Raw genomic sequence first — 21,707 nt, 5'->3', positions numbered from 1 at the left:
AAATCATGCTTGTAGGCCCACTCCCTAAAATTAGATTTTCAATGAGCACAGAGAAACTTTCAGCAGATGAATGTGAAAACAGCCTTCCGGTGTCAAACTCTGCACATATATCATTCTGCACAGTGAATCTCAAACATTCAACTGCAAGAAAAAGAAGGAAAACATATTTTTATGTTGGGGGACTTTAATAAATGTGACTGGGAAACCACAACTTTTTTGCCTTTCATTTATAAAGTAACGAGATGTGATGTTTTGGAAGAGCACAGTGATGGAGAGCACTGAAACTGTTGAGTAACCTTTGCCAGCCCACTTTCAGGTTCAATAATATGAGAGGTGTGTCTTTATAGGAAATGGCAGACATAATGGAAGCTCTGTCAATAACTAATGCTAAAAGGGTGCATTATGCAACAACTCAGGCTAATGACTCCATTAAATTTGCATGACTGATGCACATTTTTCCTCTTCATTTCGCTGACACAGCTATGTGTCTAGGCAGTCATCAGAAAATTACTTTTGGTACATGGCGTAAAAGCAACAAGGCACCGAATAAGAGCATACCAAGTCTCTTTTATAACTTACAGGTCAGAGCTTACCAGAAACTTATGAGCGCAGTGTTAGCACTGTGTGCCAAGTCCCACAGTCAACACAACTAGACAAGATCCTGCTGTTGAGCAAATAATGTTGCAGTGTAACACTAGTTTAATTATGAGCTGCATCATTGGGGAAAATACCACACAAAGACACTTTGTTTTTTCACATTTTATTTACTTTCGTTGTTATACATGATGTGTCTCCATATGGAATACGCATTTTGAAGAAGACAATTGGACAAGTGCAGATGATATACAGTGAAGACAATTATCAACAAACTGTCTTTCTCCAAATGACTCAAGAGAACATCAGTGTGTTAGAAGGCCAGTTCTTTTAAGTTTGTTGAAGAGTTACTGTGAAAAACAAATGTAGAAACATTTTGGGGATACGTTTTTGACTCCTGAACTGTTTTTTTTTTTTATTTCTCACAAAAGTGATTTATTTACTCAGACTTCAGGCCCTCCTTGATAAGGTTGAGCTCATAGCACAGGGTCTCATGACGATATGCCATACGGATCTGGGGGACATTGGTCTTACGGATGTCGTTGCCCTCTGGACCCTCCTTCAGGTAGTTTGGACCCAGGAAGTGGCTCTTCTCCTGGAGCACAGAAGAAAACCACAAGCCAACATGTTTTAGTGCAAATAAGAGCATAACCTCACCTCTATGTGAAACATGGTATATACTAGCAAAATTAGTATGGTGATTTGAGTCTGGACAGTGCAAAAACACCACTACAATTACTGTTTTGCACCATGGATGTTGCCAACATAAAAAGAAAGATCTCACAGCGTACAACTGTAATGATAATTATTGTGTTCAAAGGTCAACAAAGCATCATCACACTTAGAGCTCTCCATCTGTGTGTTACCTCATTAGACAAGCTGCTCTGAAGCACACTGTTCCTGGAGATCTCACACATGTCGCAGGTACTGAGCTTGAAGACCTGGGCTGCAATGGCATACTCTTCCATCAGAGGTTCCTGTGAACATAAAGGACAAGATTTACACTCTGATATTTTGATCACCACTACTTCAAGTTACATTTACCAAGGAACTGTGATTGGCATCATTGACTGTTGACAACTGCATCAGAGTTGTGTTGTTCCTCTAATGGGTATAAGGCTATACAGAGTCTTCTGAAGAGCATTTCATAGCATATTTTTATCTGCCAGTGTGCTGTAAATGACTTTGCCTGCAGAATATGAATCTAAGACGTGCAAATAAAACTAAAATGCATAGCTCTGTATATGTACATAATACAATAACCATTGTACACAGCACGGTATGCACCACTTCCTACAGCATCATCAAAGGCCCTCACTCCATGTGCTCAGACCTTGGTGTAGTGGAACTGCATGGGGTCATCAGTGGACAAGGAAACCACCAGGCCTTTCTTGTGGAACTCCAGCAGGGGGTTCTTGGCGTACTCCAGGAACAGGCTGTTGTTGCTCAGGGGAGACATGGCGATGGGGATCTGGGCCAGGATGTACAGGTACTGCAGCACAGGACTCTGGTGGTGGATAGATTGATAGATCGATGTACTGTATATGATTAATTTACAGTGTATTTTAATCTTCTCTTATCATGGTCATGTTGTGCTTCATGACAATGATAACAGGAAGTGAGGTGCTGCATCCAAGCTTCCACTTTATCTAGTAAAGAGGACTGACCTTCTTGAGGTTGAGGCCATGAGAGATGTTGTCAGCAGTCATGAAGGCAGCCAGCAGATGGGTGACGGCACCGGCCTCACCACAGTGAGGCCTGAACATGAATGTGTTCATCCCCCTCTGTCTGGAAAGCAGAAGACAAACAAGTATTATACTACAGAAAGAACATATATTTGTTTTATATATATATATATATATATATATATATATATATATATATATATATATATATATATATATATATATATATTTTTTTTTGTTATGGTATTGTCAAATGTGCACACACTGTGAGTATTTTAGGGGTGAGATGAGATTTAAAGAAATGAGTAGAAAGTATCATGGATGTGAACACAAAATAAAGAAAAACAGAAAACATTAAATTATAATATTCCACACGCCAATGCAAAAAAGACAAAACTATGTACAGAGACAAAGTTACCCACCTACGGAGCTGGTTGAGCATGGTGATGTTGGCATACATGTAGTAGATGTAGTATGTGTAGGAGGGGTTCTTGGTGATGTCCCACTCCTCTGGTTTGGGGCTCTTGGTTGAGAACATATGACCACTGTGCTTGGACTCATCGTCCACACTGTCGAAACCTGTCACCTACACACCAGCAAAGGGAGTGGTTAAGTATTTGGGGCAATGGCACAGAGGCCTCTCAGGTGATTTAACCTTCCTCTGCTGGTTATTCTGGTGTCTTTGAGTCTGGGGTAAAGGTAGTTGTGACTGGTTAACTGGTTGCATTCCTTTATGTTTGACTACATCTCAGCATAAATTAATATTCATGTTTGAGATTAATACTGAAAATGCAAAACTTCTGTTCACATGTCCGGTCATGTCATGTCTTGCAACTCTGGTAGATGTTTTGTCATATTTCCCATAATTATATTCATAATTTATGGAAAGGAAATCCATTCTTTAACCAAGATTTAGAATTTTTTGTGTCTTTTTCCGATTGTTTTTGACTCACATTCTGGAGGAAGATGCTGAGCTCAGGGTTGGAGTGTGGGTCGATGGTGGCCTGGAACACGGGAAGGAAAATGTTCTCCAACATCTTGCCAAAGTGGGGCACAAAGTTCCTGCCTCTGAAGATATCACTAAGATAGAAACAAAACATAATAATTAAAATCATTACATGACATGAATTACATAGTTCACAGCGTCAGTTCGTCATGAAAACTTTTTACAGCCTTTCAAGCTTATGGCAGGTGAGTATTTGATACTCTGGTGGAGTATTCTTTAACATCATGGACTATAGGCAAAGTAGAAATTATAATTTATCCACAACAGGCTAAACAGTTATCTGTCTGTCTCACAGTTGGAACAAAAATGCATGACACAACGACTTACTAGATCCTGGGTACTTGAATCATCCATTTGAGATTTGGGGAGTAGACTCTGTGCTTGACGAACCAGCCTGAGAGCTTGGCCCACTCATTGGGGTTGCAGCCATAGATGGACAGACGAGGCTCAGCGTACTGGTACTTGGCATCCTCCAGGTCAGTGGCTACTTCCTGGTTTATACAAAGGTCAAGTCAGGCTCAAATCACATGAAGTTCAATACAGAGTAGAGTATTTGGCTTGTCAGTAGGCTGCTAAATAGAAAACAGAAAGTACCATCTCCTAGGACGCTGGCTTACCATACTGCATGTGCGAACTGGATGTCAGTTGGGTTACAAAAATATGGGTCTTTGGCTAACAGAATCACTGCCATCAAAACTTTTTGTTTTTTTAGAATAGTCTCTCTGGGATGTTTCTATCTACAATATCTTATTATGTAGAAACTAACCTTGATGATGGTGGCAAAGTACTCTCCACTGATGTGGTTCTCTGTCTTCAGGTACAGGTCACGCAGCTCGCTGGCTCCTACAGGGTTGTATTTGGCGTTGAACTTATCAAAACGCTGGAAGGTTTGTCTACCCTTCAAAAAAAGGAGGAAACAAATAAACAAGAGTTAGGTAAAGGAAGGTTGACTGAAGGATTAGGTAGGTACTTGACTGTAACATGGGGTTTAGCAATTGTCTTTGCAAAATCTGGTGTCTGATTGATTTACGGTATGGTAACCTGAAGTGTCAGTTTTGGATGTTCTGTAAAATTATAATAATGTAATTTTCATATATATTATTCATATCATTGCTGAAACACACTAGTTTATTGTATGAAACCTTTAACTGTTGTTCTGAACTACTTTTTGATATCTGAATCTCATGAATAGGTGAATTGATGATAAGAAAGTCACCAGTATGCGTGCTTGGATGCTTTCCAAGATAGTCAGAGAATGGTAACATCTTATGTTTCCTTTACATGGTAATTCAGTCTGTCCAAATCTAAGTCCACTAACGTTTCATCAATTGATTAACGTACAGCGTGCACATCCAGGGAGTCCACAGTGAGGTCATATGGATGCAAGTTGAGGGTCTCAAAGAGCTCCTTCATTGTGACCTCCCGACCTTTGAGGTTGTGCACGACGCGGTCAGCGTCGTCACGGTAAGACTTCTTGATGAAGCGCAGAAGGTGTTTCTGGTTCATACAGGCAGCAGCGTGGATATGGGTGTCCACCTGGAATGGCAGAGAGATGACAGGGAGTGGATCACTGAGGTTTTGGGGGTTTATGTGTTGTAATAACTCTGCTTGGTCACAAGAGGGAGCTAAACAAACACACACACACACAAGGTGCATGGCAGCTGTAAGTGAGGAATAAGACAGCAAACTAAGCAGTTAAAGAAATTGAATATCTAAATTCAAATGTACAGAATGTACTATCTCATCATTTATGTATACATTGTCATCTTTATTTTACTATCTCCCTTCATCTAAAATCCAGTCTTGGTGGGAAATGTATCCATACATCTTTCATCTTGTTTTTTGTTATGCTAATATTTTGTCCCTTCAGATTAAAATGGCCAGAAGCATAGGCTTTAGGCTGATTTTGGGTTGAGTTTATGTTTTAAAGCAAATCAAATTACAGTGTCCATGCTAAATGCTGTTCATAGCTACCTTCCTGCAGTTGTAGAAGTCCCTGTGGGGGTTCTGCTTCACCTCCTTCATCTCCTCCATCTCATTCAGCATCTCATGCACATTGAACTTGGACAAGAGGAACTTCAGACGGCGGTGAGTGTAAGTCTTACTGCAAACCAAAGAGGAGCATAATAACATGTGAGCTGTAGTGTGAGGTGATACACGTGCAGCAGTGAAATAGCCTCTGTTCCTGTTACATCAAATCACTATTTGTTATTGTATTGTATGGCATTTTGTTGTGGACCTCTCAAGGGCCCCTGTGGATTCCCAGGACCACACACTGAGCACTTGAGGTATATTATTTAATAGTCCACAAGCCAAAGGGTCATCTAAAAGAAGTCATCTGCTGAAGGTGGTAAATTCTTTGCATGGTTTTGAATGACCTGGGTTGTACTGGGAGTTGGGTATGGGTGAGATCATGGAGAGACAACTGAGAGAATGGAGATATTCATATTCAAAACAGAGTAGTAAACACATTTTAAATGACTCACGTTGGGCCCTGTGCAATGAGAGCGATGAGGAAGTTCATGTCGTCGATGAAGGTGTCATAGTCAGGGCAGGGCATGTCTTTGGGCTGATGTTTGTCAGCAGCTGCAGCGTCATTGTACACATAGATGACACCATCCTTCATGCGAGCAACATAGCCCAGATTCTTTGGAAGGTTCTTCGTCTCAAAGGGGTCTTCCCCATCCTTTGGAGGAGCTGTGAAAACTACGGATACATACAAATATAGCATTTGAGAGACCTGGTGGTACAGGAAACATTATATCATAAAATGTGTGTAAAGCCCAGCCCCACCTCCCTGCTGAACCTTGTCTCCTTTGTCTGCTCACCTGGCTGCACCTGATGCTCTATCTTAAAGGTCTCTCCCTCCATTTCACGCAGGTACTGGGAGGCCGTCCGTGGGAAGCGCTGATAAGCCAGCCTCATGTACTTCTCCCTGATGGTCAAGGCACGGTACAGACCTTTACAGGACAGCTCAAAGTCATCCATGGTCACCTGAGTAGATAGAAGAGATGATACTGTAACATATCTCTTTAAGTCTCAACTGATCACAAACAAAAAACAGCATTCCTTTGCAAAATTTACAACTATATGTTACTATGTTAAAATGTAAGGTATACTTTAAGTAAACACCAGCTCTACGTTCTTGCAAAAACCTTATTACAACCATTTATTAGATGACAATTAATTAAGCAGGCAAAAAGGATCAAGCAGATATGAAAAGGTAAGATACAAGTAAGGAATGGAGGAGCCAAACTGTTAACTAACCCTAACGTTTTGATGGTTTTATTATCTGTCATTGACAAATTTTCAATAATTTAAAGTAACTGAGTAAAAATAATACAGGAAAGTAATAATACTTTTTGGTTTGGCTTGTTTAAATATGTGTATATTATCATGTAGAAGGTTAGTACACAGTCTTACCGTCCTGTAAGACAGTATTAAGACAATTTCACCACACAATGATACTATGAAAACATGCTGTAAACTGCAATAGTTGTCAGGTTTCTGTTTTCCTTGACCTGCTGCATCATGTGAAGCAGTCATTTGCTCCCTGTGATATTATGAAATACATCATTGTAGTCAGTAAACTGAAATGTATCTTAACAAGTGTTTGTGATTTTTTTAGTTGAGCTAAAGCAGAAATAACAATCAGCTCCTCCTAGGTGTTTCTCTCCCTGTAAATGTCAACCCACAGTCATGAAACCTAAAACCCGGCCTGGTCTCAGATGAGCTCCATTCATGGGCCTCTGTTAGTAGGGCGCAGGCTGTAAGGCCACTGACCCATAGACACATACTGTATAGTCAGTGAAATTCAAAGTCAATACCTCAAGCATTCAACTTGACTCAAGTCTAACTCGGGAACCTTGGAGTAACACGCAGGAATGTAGTGGTAAAGAATACTGCTACTACACTGTAAAACATTATACCGGAATTTAGTGAAATCAGCTAATCTTTTCATAATTAAGCTAATTTAAATAACCTAGTTTTATTAAATATAAAGAAATAGGTTGACATTTTATCACAATACACTTATTTGCTTTATTCCTGTTACCTTTGGACAGAACCAGGCTAGCTGATTCCCCCTTTTTCAGTCATTATGCTAAACTAAGCTAACTTGTAGCCTTATATCAAATGGACAGATATTGATTTCCCAAATTGTCAGAATATTCCTTTAAGCCTTCTTTTAAGTTTGAAAAAAGTTAAATGGTAGAAACTTGTCAGTTTATACATGTTCAGTCATGGTTGCTTTCACAGATGATGACAAAAACTGATAACCATAATGAAAGACAGCGTCCAATACATTTAAAAAAGTAAAACAAGTTCAGTGGTCTTAATTCAGTGAGTTTTACTTTACAACTAATGAGGAGACTTTAATAAAAAATTACTCAAGTTTAGTTCAGTTAATTCATACTGTTAGGACAAAAATTAAAGAAACTTATGTTCTTAAGTTGAACTGGCTAAAATGTTTTACAGTGTTGTAGTGTACCACCACCACCACTTTATATATATGTTATATAAATTCACCAGTGAATGTTATTAGCATGGAAGGAAAATAAATGGTACCCCGGAGGCGTAGTCTCCGATGATGGCCACTCTCTGGAAGTCAGGTACTTCCAGGTAGGTGGGCGTGTCCACTTCCACTGACACTACAGGGGCACTACCTTTCGGGGCAACAGCTCCAGGCATGGCCATGGTGCGGCTGCGCTGAAGCCTCTTGCTGTGGATGAGGAGTGGTGCGGTTAGTGGTTGGCTTCATCCTCCCACCCAAACTCAACCAAATTTCCCTCAATATTAACACCAGGTAACTTTCAGGGAACTTACAGGTCCTTAAGTTGTGTTAAAAAGCAGGTAAATGTATTATTTTTTACCATGTAAATTGACCTTGGATACTGATCTCACCGTTTCACAGCATCATCCTCAGCATGCAGATGTTGGGCCAACTCATGGTTGAGGATGGGACAGTCGTCATCCACATCAAACATGGAGATCTCATCGCGGATGTTCTCGTCTTTGGTCTCAGATGCAAAGACTCTCTCCGCGAAGGCCCGCATCGTATCATCGGTCTCTGTCAGGCACCACAAAAGTGTTGGCAATGTGCAACAAGAAATACACTTTGCTCCGATCACATCATGCAGCACTAAACTAAACAGGCTATAGCTATGAGGTGAGCCACAAATAGAACTTCTTGGCTGCTAATCACTGCATGAATATAACTGCTGAATGATGTAAATGCATGACAGATGAAACACATAGCGGACGTGACATCCTATCCTAGCCATCTATGACATAAAAAAGCACATACCTTACCTGAGTATACAGACTCCAGCACATGCGTTGTATACATGACCAAAGACAGACTCAGCCACTACAATTCTGCAACTCTGACAACTCTCCAGTTTGGGCTGCGCATGTAAAGTCCCATGCATATAGAGAAACTACAGAGATGAAGCACCAACACACACAGTTGACTCGAGACATAAATACAAGATGGTAGCGCCTTTTTTAAATGTATAACTCCAGACCCCATTTTCTTATCATCTGTCACTGTTTGCATGCTGGAAAACAAGATGTTTTAGCTCTATAATGGAGTGACATGATTTAAATAATTTATCAATGCCCTGAAAAGATGACATGAAAAGAGGGTCAAGGTCCAAAATGACTGGAGTTATGAACCAAGGTATGAACAACAGTACTTAAGTGGCGCTCAAGTTTCATAACAAACACAATGACAGTGCACAGCATGAGAGCCATTACTCAACACCTGCCACAGAGACAACTTCTCTCTGGATCAAACTCTATATGCTGCATGCACTTACTAGCCAACAGCCAAGGCTTTCTACTCAAGGACAACAACTCCAGTATTGCACATATGACTAAAGTGATTTTGATTTCCACTTCTCACCCTCCATACTTACTCTGATGAACTGATCATGCCCAGCAAGAGAGTAGCACCACCAGAATAAACCCCAAAAAAGAGAGTGTTAGAAAAACATGGGTTAAAACATGTTATATTCAAGTGAGATGATATACAAGCCCAATCTTTTACTGTATTCTGCAGTATATGCATACCAGAATGCACCATTTAACTGCAGTAATAATTAATGCATGAGATTTTCGGAACAGACTGTACCTGTGCTATAATATTAACAGTTATTTACAATATAGTATATAGAAATGCATGCAAGAGTAGATGTTGAAGATATGCACAATGAAATCAGACACTGGACCGATGCATACACTTTATGGTAAATGGGTAAGTGCGATTAAGGTAACACACAGTGTCAGAATGGATAATGGAGAGGACACATGGTTGTTAAACTGAATTTAAGAGTATTGGTCATCTTGATGGTACATGCAGAGAAGATATTGCAGTCTCAGTGCAGGTTTCGAATCGTATGTGCAGGATACTCAGGTGATGTGACTCCACACCTCTGCCATTTCTTTCTTACATCTCCATGCATGTGTAGATGCATTTCCTGTGTTTCCCTGGCATTCAGGTATAAGCAATATTGTTACCATCCTCTGATGGTTCAAACAAGTCTGAAGGTCTTGTTTGTGCGTTGCTTTGCTAATTGTCAAACATTCCCATGTTGGAAGAGTCAGTGAGATATCATGGAAAAGTCATTTATTAATGTAAAATGTTCACTTTCAGTTCAGTTTTGATCAAGGATGCTACATTTGTGAGACATCTGATAACAAATATGATTTAATGAACCAGACAACTAATACTGAATGTGAACAATAGATTAATAAATTGTGTCCATTTCCTCAATATTATATTACTTTCCATTTCATCTAGAATAGACTTTCATTTACTAAGATCCATATTTGTAGGTTGCAGTCAAATGCACTTTAATTGATGATGTGACTGTCTCACATCTATACAGTAAACCATGCATTTGAAACCGCTTCACATTGTTCTCCAAGTGGTTTCTCAACTCCATACTTACTTTCTTCCTCATCTGATTGAGCAAAATGTCCCAGTCAGGGTGGGACGGTCCAGGTTAGAAGAAAACCAAACAGACGTGGTTATGTCAAAGCAGCAATAACAAGTTATCTACACCAAAAAAACCTTTGCTTATTAGTGGGACTATTCCTTCAGTAGAAAATGAAAAATTCCCAGGACACTGTTTCTTGACGTTGCTGAATATTCCAAATGAAAAAATTTGATTCTGTTCATCTGCACTGTATCTCAAAACCTTGGTAAATAAAACCAAAACTATCTGCATGGCTAAAGGTCACTAGAGGTAAGCAGGGAAACATATGACTCTATGATATTAGACTCATCTGAATTTGATCAGTTTGATCATAAACACATTTGTCATCAGCTCTCCACACCTGCTCCGCCAGACTGTAAGACCTGCCTGTGTGGACTGCATGACAACCCTGTTATGAAATCTCTGCAGTCACATCAGGATATCACAACAAGTGTAAACAGTCTCAAACACTTTCACCACCAATACTAGTATGATAAAGCTTTTTATACTGGGGACATACTATGTGAAAGAACACATAGTATACATAGTAAGAAAAACTGGAGTTCAAAACCAAGCAAAAGTCACTGCGTGATCCGATCTCCCGTCACATTTACCAGTGAGAATCTGCTGACAAATCACATCCATCAAACATACTCTCGTGACATTTTCACAGCTGGTACTCAATTTATTTATTTTCATCATTATGTAAGGTTTCAGAGGCTGATACATAGCTCTGGAGTTTATGACATGATTTTGAATCCTTACAAAGAAGCTCAGAAAGGTATTTTTTATGTTGAACTTTGCTGATTGAACATATTATAAAAATTACTAGAACTATTCAGAAATTTGGCTTCGGTGCAGATCACATAAGAAAAATGAAGGTAAACAGAAGATGACACCATGTGATGACTTTATATTAGTCAGTATGGACTGTCTATGGACAGTCAGTATGGACTTCATATTGGAACTATATGCATTTTAACCCCAGTGAACCTGCCATTAAAGCTGTCAGGACAATTGTTAGTGCCATATATTACAATTTGTGCCGGCAAACAAGTGGGAATTTATTAGCTGAATGGTTGCTGATATGCTGCACAGTACGGAGTGTGACCCCTGTAAGAAACATCCAAAGCATTTTTTGCAGAGTTTTGGGAGTTCTCACTTTCATTCTTTCCGTACATCTCAACAAGCGGACCTGAGGGTGGCATCTTCAGTTTTCTTGTACAACTTTTCATGAGTTGGCCAATATATTCCATTGGAAAGCACAATAAAATTGAAATGGATTACACTATTGATGAACGCTTTCCTCAATTCAACTTTATAGCCGTGAAAAATAACCCTTTAAAAATGCTATCTAACCCTCCTTCTGCATGTGAGAGTGAACATACATCATTTTGCCCGTACTCACCTGGCATTTTGACTTTAGGCATGGTGACGTTGTTCCAGTGAAACGCTCCCTGAAAACTGGTGTGGGGTGGTCAGCCACGGGACCACTGTAGTAGGGAAGTGTGGAGCCCTGTGCTGGGTCACTGCAATATTAAGCTCCCTCTGCCTCACGTGTAACCAGAACCTGCCGTGCCCACGCCCAGATGTAACAGGGAACTCATATGTGTCCAACTCTATTTTAAGTTCTCTGTGTGCATGCAGGAGTCACTGACAGGCACAGTTGTAGACAAAGAGAGGAGTATGTGTGTGTGAGGGGATTCATATTATATAACACCCTGATAGCTGTTGGTCTGCACATGGTATTTGGGTTTAAGATGAGTGCTTAATAGGTGTAATAATATTAAGCATATTCACAACACACCTTTGTATTTGATAAAAATTCGACAGGTGTTGTTCGTTGTTGTTATTAGTGTTGCTGTTGGGTGAAAATGTCATTTTGAAATCTAATTTAAATTCGGATACTCATCTATTCTCTCTATTCAGAGATTCGTAAAAACAAGAGGAGAGGACTCTCTCATCCCATGGGGCCTTCAGCTGATTTGAAAACGTGAAAATCCATAAATTGGACATGATCCTTTCACTTGACAGCAGTGATTTGTAGCTTTCACCAGAGTGTCCAAGTGGTGTCATATTGTAGTTACCAACATAACACATTTAGCATTATGTTGCTACTACTATACAATAACCTTCAAATGAGAAGGGGAATATTAGATCCTTTACAACAAGCTGATATATCTCTATCAGATTCTTTAAAACTCATATATTAATATAATAAAGTTAAATAAAGTTTAGGTATCTAGCCATGCAGGAAGTTTGAGTTTTATTTCCCTAGTTTTTATATAATTGACAGGGCCAAATTACCTCATTAAGGGGCCCCAAGGCAAACACAAAATGTGGGTACTGGTTCTCCACCACAGTTCCCTCAAGTTAGCTTGGATATAATTGAACTGAAAACAAATTAGTTTACTAGGGGTGTGCCTGAATACAAACATGTTATTTGGCAAAGCACAAACAGTGTTTTGTTTTGTTTTTTTTTTTTACAAATATTTGTTTCATACAAATATTTTAAAAATTATTTGTCTTTGGGAAGAAAAGAAAACCATGTCAAATACCAGTGCGCAGGTTGGCTACATCGCTATCTCTCTCCTCTGCTCCACTGTTATGACAATCAGCAGGTCTCAACGAGGGGAGTCACATCCACCTGCTACATGACGCACATTTCCTAATTTGGACATCACTCCTGGAGTTGGAGGTGTTCCGCAGAGATAAAGCTGAGCTACTGACATATGCAAAGTGCTCTCAAGGGACTCTCCATAACCTGTTGTTCCCCTTCTCCTTTCCACAAAGTTAGGTTGTAAAAAATATGCAATAAATGAAAAGTGCAAAGCAAGAATCGCCTTTGAAGTTCTTCCCTACATGTTACTCAGTGTGCTGTCTCTGTGTTATGGGTGTATAAATAGGTAGAGGTCTGTCTGCTGTGAGGCAATGAGTGAAGTTTTAGCTCAGTAGTCAACGCAGTCATCTATGATCTGGGAGACTCCAGTTCGAGACCTGGTGTGGGGACCTCCTTCGTACGATAGTTTATTCATGAACACTTATTGTAACACTTACATTTTCTAAAATTAAAAGCATAATAAAAACAAAAACAGGATTTTTAAGCCTCTTTCCACATTTATTCAAATACAAATACAAACAATTTTGCTGCCTCAATGAATACAGGTACAAATACAAATACTGGATTTTCTGCACATCCTATTATTTACAAATATGCACAATGTAAGCATAATGGCAACTAAGAATATTTAAGAAGCTAAAACCTGATTTTTGACACAGGGCCCTTCTATAAAACAGGGCCTATTATTTAACTATGGTAAAGGTAAAAAAGTATGGTATAAGTAAAAGCTTAAAATGCCCTTACTATTTCAGTTTATATTGTGCTTCAGTGCATCTTGCCACACAAATTTGCAATCAATCAAATTACCACAAAGTATTTGTTGCATAGGTATTCTGGAGTCTGTAAGGCCCTTAAGGGTTCGGGGACCCATAGGAATAGAGGTAGAAATCTCAGACAGGTATCTAAAAACCTTATCAAATAAAACTAAAACTAAATCTGCCTAGCTAGATACCATGATAGGTAAGTAGAAAAATATGTATTTTGTAGTTTGGCATGATTTTGCCATTCACCTGTGTAACACATTTCCACTTCTCCATTCATCCTTTTGATTTGATAAACTTTATTTTGAAAAGTATAAAAAACCAAACACAAATAAAAACAAAAAATAAACAATAACCAATAGAATTTAACATAAGCAACTAACTCTCAGTAAACAAAGCAAAAAATACCACATGTCCAAAAAGGAGCAGGCAGAAGTTAAAACACAACAATAACAGCATCCTCCATGAGTGTCACATTCATGAGAGAAGCAACGCCCCATCCTCATCCTTGTGCCTCTTTTTTAATTGATTTATACTTCTGCTTCCCTTAATTTCTTCCTCTAACCTATTCCACAAATTCACCCCACAATTTGAATACACAATACACATACTTTTGAGAGTGGTTTGGTTCTCATACAACTTTTCAGCCAGTTTAGCCCCGCCCCTCTGATACCATCCCTTTCCATTTTATTAAGTAATATTTCATGATCAATTGTATCAAATGCTTTTTAAAAAATCTATAAACACTCCCACTACATACTTCTTGTCATCAGTACAGTTAGTTATTTCTTCCATTAACTCCATTAATGCCATAGATGTTGATCTGTTTGATGTAAACCCATACTGACTATCTGGCAAAAATTAATGCGTCTTCATGAAATTATCAGACCTTTCAATATAGAGTTTTTCCAATATTTTAGAGAACTGGAAAAGTAAGGACACAGGCCTGTAATTGATCAATTGATGTCTATCACCAGCTTTATATAACGGGATAACTTTAGCAATTTTCATATTATGTGGAAATGTACCAGTTTTGAAAGACAAGTTGCAGATGTAAGTTAGTGGGTTTACAATACCATTGATGACTTTCTTAACTAAAGATATATCAATTCCATTCCAGTCAGATGATATTTTATTCTTACACTTTTTTAACAATATTGATCATTTCCTTTCCTTCTACAGCTCTCAAATTGAACTATGAATTACATCTCTGCAATCCTCAATATCCCCCACCTCTTTTGGTTGTGGGTCATTGATTTCTTCTGCCAATTTTAGTCCCACACTTATGAAAAATTTGTTAAACCCAGTAACCACATTCTTCATATTGTCTATAGTTTTGTCATTGTCAATGAAATACTGAGGACATCTTGTGTTTGTTGATCCATTTCATAATAACGCTATTTAATACTTTCTATGTGCCCTTGATATTGTCTTTGTTTTTCTGTAATGTCTTCAAGCATATTATCAAAATATTTGTTAACTTATTGTTGTATCTTTTGTATTTATTTTCTGCCCCTATCATTCTATATTGTATGATCGGTCTATAAAGAGTATTCTTTTTTTACATGCATTTTGCAGTCCCTTTGTAATCCATGGTCTATCTGTATAGTTTTGCTTCCTATTATATTGTTTAATTGGACAGTTTTGTCATATAATGTTGTAAATGTACTTAGAAATGCATCATAGGATTTGTCAGTATCATTTTCCTCATATACTTCTTTTCAATGTTTTTTTCCATTTCTAAGTGCACTGAGACGCTGTGCAGTTTAAAGACACTTAACAAGCCATCTATTTTTAGGGAATGTGATCCTAAATGTCAAAGTTCCTCTTAGGGTGCGACTAGTTAAAGAGATGACGATAGAAATCGTCAGACAGTCAGTAGGATTTTTAAACTTCTGAAATGCTATGGTGAAACAGGACAGTTTGGAAAAGACAGACCTTTGTAGACGATATATTTAATGAGGTTAAAACTATGTATGGTTTACTAATGGCCTAAATATAATTCAACTGACATTATCTCATTTCTTGGCTGTTGTGCTGCTTGGATGGCCTATTCTCCAAAAAAAGGGAAAAAAAAACATACAACAATATTTGCCAAATAAAGAAGTGGAATTGATTTCCTATCAACAAATTGTGGTTTCTGACAAACCAATCAGTTGTTCCTTTCTAATTATCTGACACTGATAGCGTCAGAGAGTTCACGTGAACTTAAATGCTACATCTCAAAATCTGAGATTAGCATTAAAGTTCACATGACGGACAAACTATTAATAGGCAAGAGGTAGACATGATTTACATAATTTCTTATTCGTGGTCTACTGAGATCTAGCTGTGCCTCACTATGAACCTGAGAGATTATCAGCGGCTGGACATGTGGTTTACATGGGCAGGAGGGAGCAGGGAGTCCAAGTGTCCCAGTCTCATATTACCCCTATCATCATCACTCGGACTGTCAAACTCTACCAAATTACAACAGGTGCTCCACTGTCCTGATTCTAGTCTGGGAGTTGTTAGGCTATAAACTTTTTTGTTTTTCCAATGACTCTCACTTTTCTAATTTCAATTTCAGAGCTCATGTGATAACCAAGAAACACAGCCAAAACATGAGTGAAACTAACACCGAAGCTGTGAACTCCAGCAGCAGAAAAATGAATCACCTCAGGACACCTCAAACACTATATTTCCAATATATAAATAGTTCAAGTTGGTGTCATGTAGCAGTGTTTTGTTTGGTGTTGAATATTAACTAGGGTAAAGTTAAGTAGTGACTACCTCTTCCAAGTGCATGTGGTAAGAAATCTGAAACCTCTGCTCAACTAACAGTAACACTGAGACTTATGACATAAGCTAAGATCGCATTATTATATCAGCATCAATGAACTGTATTGTCTGCAGGTGTGGATCTTTTATACAGTCATACGGTCATTGGGTGAACAGCAAAATTTGGCACAATAAGTGTTTTAGCTTTAAGTACAAACCTTACATCTTTGAAATTAAACAGCCATGATTTTAATAACAATGGAAGTAAAAAATATTCAGCAGCACAGTCTCGCTGAGGAATGAGTGATATGTGCTTGATAGTGGTGGCTGCGTGCTGCAGAGTTCAGTGTGTTTACATGTTCTGTTTGGATGCTAATCAGCTTTTCCTGTTAAAAAGATAAAGAGGAACACCCAGATCTAAAAACAGCATAACCACATAAACCTCGCTGGTAAATACACGTATACATGACCTGTTAGTTTTCACAACAAGTTTCATGAGACTGTTTAGATTTAACCCTACAAAAAATCAGCCTCTAATTGCTGTTATTCTAGGACAAGTAATCTAGGATGGGATCGCAATTTTTCAAGTCTGTTTTAAAGCAACAGTCAGGTGCCCAAATGAACACTGAAACTGTTTTTTCTTGCCATAATCATTCCTCCCGTTCATACTGACCATTAGAAGATCTCTTCATAATGCACTTACAATGTAAGTGATGGTGGACAAACCCACAAGCCTCCTTCTGTGCAAAAATGTATTTAAAAGTTTATCTGAAGCTAATATGAAGCTTCAGCCATCCAAATAAGTCAAATCAAGTAGATGTCTTTCAACGTTATAGTCTTTTTAGTGCCAAAGTCCCTCTTTTTGTTACTATACTTCCACCTCAGCTGAACAGGGAAACACTGTCCAAGGAAACACAAAGAGGGAATTTGATGCTAAAAAGACTGTAAATGTGGCAGATATCCACTTGATGTGACTAACTCAAGGCTGCTGAAGACTCATATAAGCTTCAGATCAACTTTCACTTACATTGAAAGTACATTTGAAGGGGATCTTTTAATAGCCAGTATGAACAGGAGGTATGACTACAGCAAGGAAAACTTCTTTCAGTGTTTATATGGACACCTGACTAATGTTTTAAGACACACATGAAAAATCGTGAACCTATCCTTTAAACTATACTACACATTGAACAGTAAAATCATCACATTTTAAAATCTCATGTTATGACATCATATAAACACAGAACTTGCTATTTGTCACACTGGACTCTGGCTTTAACAGCAAATAAAATTGTGTGCAATTTCTCTTGAAGGTGAAATAAAACCTGATATAAAGCGAGACAAAATAGAATATGTATTCTCTTGATTGAAAAATTGAACTCATTACCAATTAATAACAACCCTTTCTTAATTTAATACACTCAGATGTTTTGCTGCTATATAGTCTTATATTGGGTGGCTAATTATGTTTGCAAACACTGACATTAGTTGGTTCCCTGACTTTTATGACTCCTCTCTATTTGTGTGAATAAGAGTGAACGTGGGGTGAAGTTTAAGTCAGCGGCGCAAATTGAGGCCAGGGGCGACTGTGAAAAGTGAAAAATCTGCTTTTCCAAGGCCATGTGAGTCCAGTGCATTTAAAGTATGAAGAAAAAAATGAGAGGGGTGTCATAGAAAATAACTAACAGAAGTTAGTTTTTAAATCAGAGAGCTGTTACACAAAACAGTAAAGAAACACTCCACACACACAGTTGGTGTGTAGGTTGATAGCTACAGCTAATGCCAGTGAATTCCCCCAAATAATGTGAGGGGAAAATTCACATCACATCCAGTTCAGAACATGCACTCAAACTAAGTTATCATTTACATTTAAATGTACTATTGTCCAATAACTGCAACAGTGGACACTGTTCAACAAAAGTTGGCTGTTGATGAGAGTAAAAAACTGCAAGTATCTTAAAGAGCTGATTGATAAGCCAGACCCTTGTTTATAGTTATCTACTTCATACAACCTCAGCACTGACAGTGACTGAGGCCCGACTGACACAAAAATGCTGAAAAATTTTGACTGTAGACCCCTTAAAGTAACAATACATGTGTTTGTTTTGTTTTTGTTTCAATACATATGAACTTAAATTGACTAGATACTACTACTTGATACTGCCTTGAAATGGGTGGACCACATTTCACAGTACATTTGACTCACAGGATAGCAGGTGTTACTCATAACATTAACGATGTCTGTGCTCTATTCTTGTGTCCCAGTGAGCCATGACAGTGTGGCAGTGAGCCATGGTGCACAATACTAAGACCCTTAAACTGAAGCATCTAAATGGAATTAAGCCATCATTCATTTTATTATTTACACCTGAACTAAATTACTAAACAATTAAAATTCTTAGTACTTGATCTCTTTTGTTTTCCTGTGTCACACTTATAATATAACCCAAGAAATATTCAAATTTGCTGTGTTTTTTCAGGCAGAATGGAAACTATGCAAGATGGGTGGGATCATAAACTGTCCTCCAGTGGTAGGTGCCTTCAGGAATTTCAATTGGTCTTAATTGCTCTGCTGTTCCTCCCAACCAGAACATTTACCCAAGCAGACAAGTCCACACATCTGTACTACAGACAGGACAAAAAGGTAGGTCCTTTTAACATTTCCTTATGGATATTCTTGTTTTCTGTTGATTTCTGTATTACGGAGACAGTTTGTAACTGTGGACATCTTACAGCAATGATTTAAAGTGTCCTCAAGCTTGACCAAGACACGATGGGCAGACAGATTACAGTGAAAGTTAATGAGGGTCATTTAGCTGTCTCAACTACTTCCCCTAACAGAGACAAGCAGTGCCCCTGCACAATGTGCTTCAGTTTCACTAAACCCTTAACGTCTTTTTAAAATAACAGATTGAGTATGATGGAAGTGAAGGTGTCTGTGGACGGTGTTCCACGTGTGGTCTGTGGAGTTACGGAGGAAACAACATGCCAAGAAGTGGTCATAGCGTTGGCTCAAGCCCTGGGTATGTACCCATACTGTGTTTATGGCAAGACATACTAATAAGATTTACTGCATGTTCTGACATGTTGAAGCTGACAACCACATTGGCATCCTTCTCTTTAGGTCAGCCTGGACGCTATACATTACGGGAGAAATTTAAAGACTTTGAGAGGTGCATGACACCCGATGAACACCTCCTGGAGACTCTTGAGAAGTACGGTGAACAGGCCAGGGAGGTCCAGCTCACACTGCTCCACAACGGACCTTCAGTCTGGGATGAAATGACCAGAACAAAAGTTGGCAGACACCAACCTTGCCCGCCATTGAGGAGAAAAGAAGCAGGCACCAGAATGCGGCGGGGTAGCGGTTCACTAAGTTTGCATCGTCGAAGCTTGCCGCCATTGTCCTGTTTGAGACAAGAACCTGAGCACCAACAAGAGGATGTGAAAAGGCCTAAAAGAAAGTCTTTGACACTTATGGAGGAGGCCTGGGAATGGCTGGAGAATCTGGGGAAAGGCAGGGTTTACAGTACTGCCTGTGATAAGGAAAGCAGTAAGAAGACTGATAAAAAGAACCGAACCTTTTTGGATGTTTCTCTCACTGTTGACAAAGATAACTCAGGTCGAGGTAGTAAAAGCAAAGTCAGAGGTCAGAAAAGTTTGAAGTCAGACTTGGATCATCAAACATCCTGCTGCATGGGAAGTCAGACGAAAGGTAAAGAAAGCAAATATTCCAAGAAAAATCAAGGGGTAAAATCTGATAACCTATCCAGTTCAAGCTGTGCTACAGCTGAAGATGAGAAAAATAATTTAAGAGAAACCATAATATGTCAGCTCAGTTGTTTGCAAGAGTTACAGGACCAGATAGCACGAGTAGACAAACAGATTTTAGAGTTTGAGGAACTACAGAGGGCCAGACAAGCTGAGCAGGAAGCCGAGCAGAGAATGAATGAGGATGAGATGGAGCAGATAAAGTTTTGGGAGAATGAATTAAAGGCAGAGGACAGTTATGAGAGAGATCTGCAAAGTCAGTTCCTTGAGATGAGGGCCAAGGCTGTGGAGTGCAAGACCAAGCTGGAGGACTACAAATGCAAAATGCAAGGACTTGGTTTCTTTGCCACTCAAAATGTTGTTCAAGAGGATTCAGAGATGGTTTCAAAAGTGGGGGCAAATGATGTCACTGAGATTTCAGTTGATTCACCTAAGGACCGAAATCGGCGACGATCTGATTCGGACGGAAATGTAAATATTAACAGGAAGTTCCTGCCCAGAGAAGACTTCAACCCTCCTTCTGCTCTAGTTCCTCCCAGTCAGATAAAGGAGCGACGGCCCACAGGGCCCACCGAGCTCAGGGAGTGGTGGACACGCTGGTCTGAATCCCAAAGCTCCAAATCACAGTCTAAAAAGAAGGTGATACATCGCTCTGAGCTCACTATATATCTGGGCAGTACCAAAGTTTAGTCAAATTAATAGAGCAACTTGTGAAGAAAAACATATAATAAATTTAATGAATGCTTCATTGTACTCCGGTTATGGAAATTTAATTTCTCATGTTGCAAGATGCTGATTCTCCTTAACTTGGACTGAGTGTTTGTATCTATTGGTCACTGTATGTACAGTATGTGGTGGACTCATGTACACATTAGCCTTGGATTATCCACTCCAGTGATTAAACTGGTTCCATATCAGAAGTGCATCCCTGAGGTATACTGAAGTCAAAATCCAATTTACAAGAGGAAGAGTCTCCATAACAAACATTTCTTCAAATTCAAGAAAAGCTTTTTTTTCCTTTTTTTTACAATACAACAATTTTAAACTAACAATGAAAATATTTACAAATTTTAATTTCATATTTTAAATTTAATATCAAATTACATCAGCAGGTAGAGTTCCTTGTGCACCTCAAGTATCCAACCCATGCAGTCTTAGGTTTCAGTGAATTATGGATCATATTGTACAGTACGTCATACCCCAACTGGAAGATGTTACTGCCTTTGCTTCATATAAATTGGAAATTTGGAATTTCACTTTGTTTCACTCACCTGGGAACTTCAGGGATTCTGCTCTCGATTAGAGGAAAAATGACACTTATAAGGACAGTAACATTTTAAATGGAAATGAATGGGACTGTGTGCTGTCTGTGAGGACGAGCAGAGAATTAGCCCCAAAGAAAGTGGATGGACGTTAAGATGGACATTGGATGATGTATTTTATAATTCTCTGTAATTGAAAAAAATTCAAGTACAACTGCACACCTCAGCAGAGCTTGTGTAAGTATTCATTTTGGAGGGGTGGGGGTGG

At 38.8% G+C, this 21,707-nt stretch overlaps 2 protein-coding genes across 2 annotated transcripts; one reads left to right on the top strand and one right to left on the bottom strand.

Moving 5' to 3' along the window:
• Window positions 1-744: 744 nt before the first annotated feature.
• ampd1 lies at window positions 745-11,795 on the bottom strand. Its single transcript, XM_044350852.1, has 17 exons — window positions 11,674-11,795; window positions 10,239-10,250; window positions 9,204-9,212; window positions 8,188-8,353; window positions 7,852-8,005; window positions 6,114-6,279; window positions 5,772-5,991; window positions 5,260-5,389; window positions 4,627-4,821; window positions 4,052-4,183; window positions 3,613-3,776; window positions 3,233-3,359; window positions 2,702-2,865; window positions 2,262-2,382; window positions 1,928-2,101; window positions 1,461-1,571; window positions 745-1,189 (listed from the first exon to the last, which is right to left on the bottom strand). Exons 1-17 carry the CDS (start codon window positions 11,693-11,695, stop codon window positions 1,034-1,036), a joined length of 2,223 nt encoding a protein of 740 aa, XP_044206787.1. The 5' UTR covers window positions 11,696-11,795; the 3' UTR covers window positions 745-1,033.
• A 6,891-nt stretch (window positions 11,796-18,686) lies between these two features.
• On the top strand, window positions 18,687-20,930 carry rassf11 (Ras association domain family member 11). The gene is made up of 3 exons (XM_044350857.1): window positions 18,687-19,050; window positions 19,317-19,429; window positions 19,531-20,930. The coding sequence occupies exons 2-3, from the start codon at window positions 19,324-19,326 to the stop codon at window positions 20,865-20,867; spliced, it is 1,443 nt and encodes a 480-aa protein (XP_044206792.1). The 5' UTR covers window positions 18,687-19,050; window positions 19,317-19,323; the 3' UTR covers window positions 20,868-20,930.
• The last annotated feature ends 777 nt before the right edge of the window (window positions 20,931-21,707 follow it).

Source organism: Thunnus albacares, chromosome 5, assembly GCF_914725855.1.
Source record: "Thunnus albacares chromosome 5, fThuAlb1.1, whole genome shotgun sequence".
Classification (NCBI taxonomy): domain Eukaryota; kingdom Metazoa; phylum Chordata; class Actinopteri; order Scombriformes; family Scombridae; genus Thunnus; species Thunnus albacares.
Note: the sequence above shows the minus strand (reverse complement) of the source record. Positions and strands in the feature narration are given on the sequence as shown.

What these genes read in the sequence shown, in the direction of transcription:
- ampd1 (XM_044350852.1), bottom strand. Translation starts at nt 11,695, where the DNA reads ATGCCTAAAGTCAAAATGCCAG. An exon ending in ATTCAAGTACCCAGGATCTA is followed by an intron (nt 3,360 to 3,612) that starts GTAAGTCGTTGT and finishes TTTCTATCTTAG; the next exon opens with TGATATCTTCAGAGGCAGGA. An exon ending in ATGCTCAACCAGCTCCGTAG is followed by an intron (nt 2,383 to 2,701) that starts GTGGGTAACTTT and finishes TCTGCTTTCCAG; the next exon opens with ACAGAGGGGGATGAACACAT.
- rassf11 (XM_044350857.1), top strand. Translation starts at nt 19,324, where the DNA reads ATGATGGAAGTGAAGGTGTCTGTGGACGGTGTTCCACGTGTGGTCTGT. An exon ending in AGCGTTGGCTCAAGCCCTGG is followed by an intron (nt 19,430 to 19,530) that starts GTATGTACCCAT and finishes CCTTCTCTTTAG; the next exon opens with GTCAGCCTGGACGCTATACA.